Source organism: Priapulus caudatus, unplaced genomic scaffold (assembly GCF_000485595.1).
Source record: "Priapulus caudatus unplaced genomic scaffold, Priapulus_caudatus-5.0.1 Scaffold260, whole genome shotgun sequence".
Classification (NCBI taxonomy): Eukaryota; Metazoa; Priapulida; class Priapulimorpha; order Priapulimorphida; family Priapulidae; genus Priapulus; species Priapulus caudatus.
This window is the reverse complement of record NW_014577321.1, coordinates 30,589-31,774: the sequence shown is the minus strand read 5'-3', so window position 1 is coordinate 31,774 and position 1,186 is coordinate 30,589. Positions and strand designations below refer to the sequence as shown.

Below are 1,186 nucleotides of genomic sequence, written 5' to 3'. Positions count from 1 at the left end.
ACACGACACGTGAGAGAAGACGGAGCGGCAACGCGTAGAATTAGACGGGTATCGATAAAAGGTCGCTGCCATTAACGAATGCAGCGCGGGAATCATTTGTAAATTGTAACACGCCCAATTAAACGCTATATTCATCCGTATCGTAAACCGAACTCTCACCGTGTTCTGCTTTAACTGGGTACCTGTTATCTGCTGTGCCACGTGGCTTCACGCGTCCTGCCTGATAACACCGACAGGCCTGACCCTGAATCCCACTATGGACACGCTACGCAATTAACGTCTGTCGAACGTAGTCGTCTACCCTAGGGCGCACTACAGTAGTAGTATGTAGTGTAACGAGCAGGAGCTAAGATAATTATAGCATGATATATATATCCGGTATTATGGATAGTAATTAGCTATTAATGCCATAATGGCGGAATAATACTATTTAGCTTACCCTCGTACTAGTAGTAGTAGTAGTATTCACCTGTTTAAACGATGGCACGCACTAAAAGATTCTATCCTAGTCACGTACAAAACAGGTGTAATATCAGCCATGATTATGAATGTATTGTGTGAATTACAGTGATTTCACGGCAAATAAATGAAAAATGATTTACTCTAACCTCTCTTCACATCCAAATTGCAATGAATCAAAATACAGAAATACTCATTTGCGCGTACGTGGCGCTCTCTATACGTCATACGTTGACTCCACTGATCTAATAACCGTTTTATTATAAATAAAACGGTATTTTTAAAACGGTATAAAACGGTATAAAATGATATTAAACAGTATATTTATAATTTATAGAGATCAGTGGTTGACTCCAGCTGTGGTTGAGATCAGTGGTTTTCATTATCCAGTTCCTCTCCAGCTTCCGGTCAGGAGGCGTGTGTGGTGTACATTTGCTGTCGTTGATTTGTTGGTACAGGCATCTGAGAACTCTCTGTATATTGTGTTCTCAGGTAGGCACTACCACTGCCTCAATGGAAATTATTACCTTACAAGTAGGGCATTATGCTAACTTCATCGGCACCCACTGGTATAATCTTCAGGTTTGTGTGCGTTGTGCAACTTGTGGTCCCTCCTCACCTGAGGGTAGCTCCAACTTGAAACGGTATTGCTAGGGTTAGAATACCCTGTGTATATTGACGTTACGTTAGTCACACAGCCTGGTCGGGTTACCTGAGAGTAGCTTTA

The 1,186-nt window shown here is 41.9% G+C and overlaps 2 protein-coding genes across 4 annotated transcripts in view; one reads left to right on the top strand and one right to left on the bottom strand.

The window, feature by feature from the left end:
- Window positions 1–716, bottom strand: part of LOC106808219 (6-pyruvoyl tetrahydrobiopterin synthase-like) — a 6,393-nt gene extending 5,677 nt beyond the window's left edge. The window contains exon 1 of one of the 3 annotated variants that reach the window (XM_014810834.1): window positions 470–716. In XM_014810834.1, coding sequence (XP_014666320.1) covers window positions 470–540 — 71 coding nt within the window. In that variant the 5' untranslated portion in view covers window positions 541–716. The remainder of the gene's footprint in view (window positions 1–469) is intronic. The other 2 variants (XM_014810836.1, XM_014810833.1) reach the window with 2 other exon arrangements.
- A 177-nt stretch (window positions 717–893) lies between these two features.
- LOC106808218 (protein misato homolog 1-like) overlaps window positions 894–1,186 on the top strand; it is an 11,331-nt gene continuing 11,038 nt past the window's right edge. The window contains exons 1-2 of the mRNA XM_014810832.1: window positions 894–911; window positions 952–1,041. Coding sequence (XP_014666318.1) covers window positions 973–1,041 — 69 coding nt within the window. The 5' untranslated portion in view covers window positions 894–911; window positions 952–972. The remainder of the gene's footprint in view (window positions 912–951; window positions 1,042–1,186) is intronic.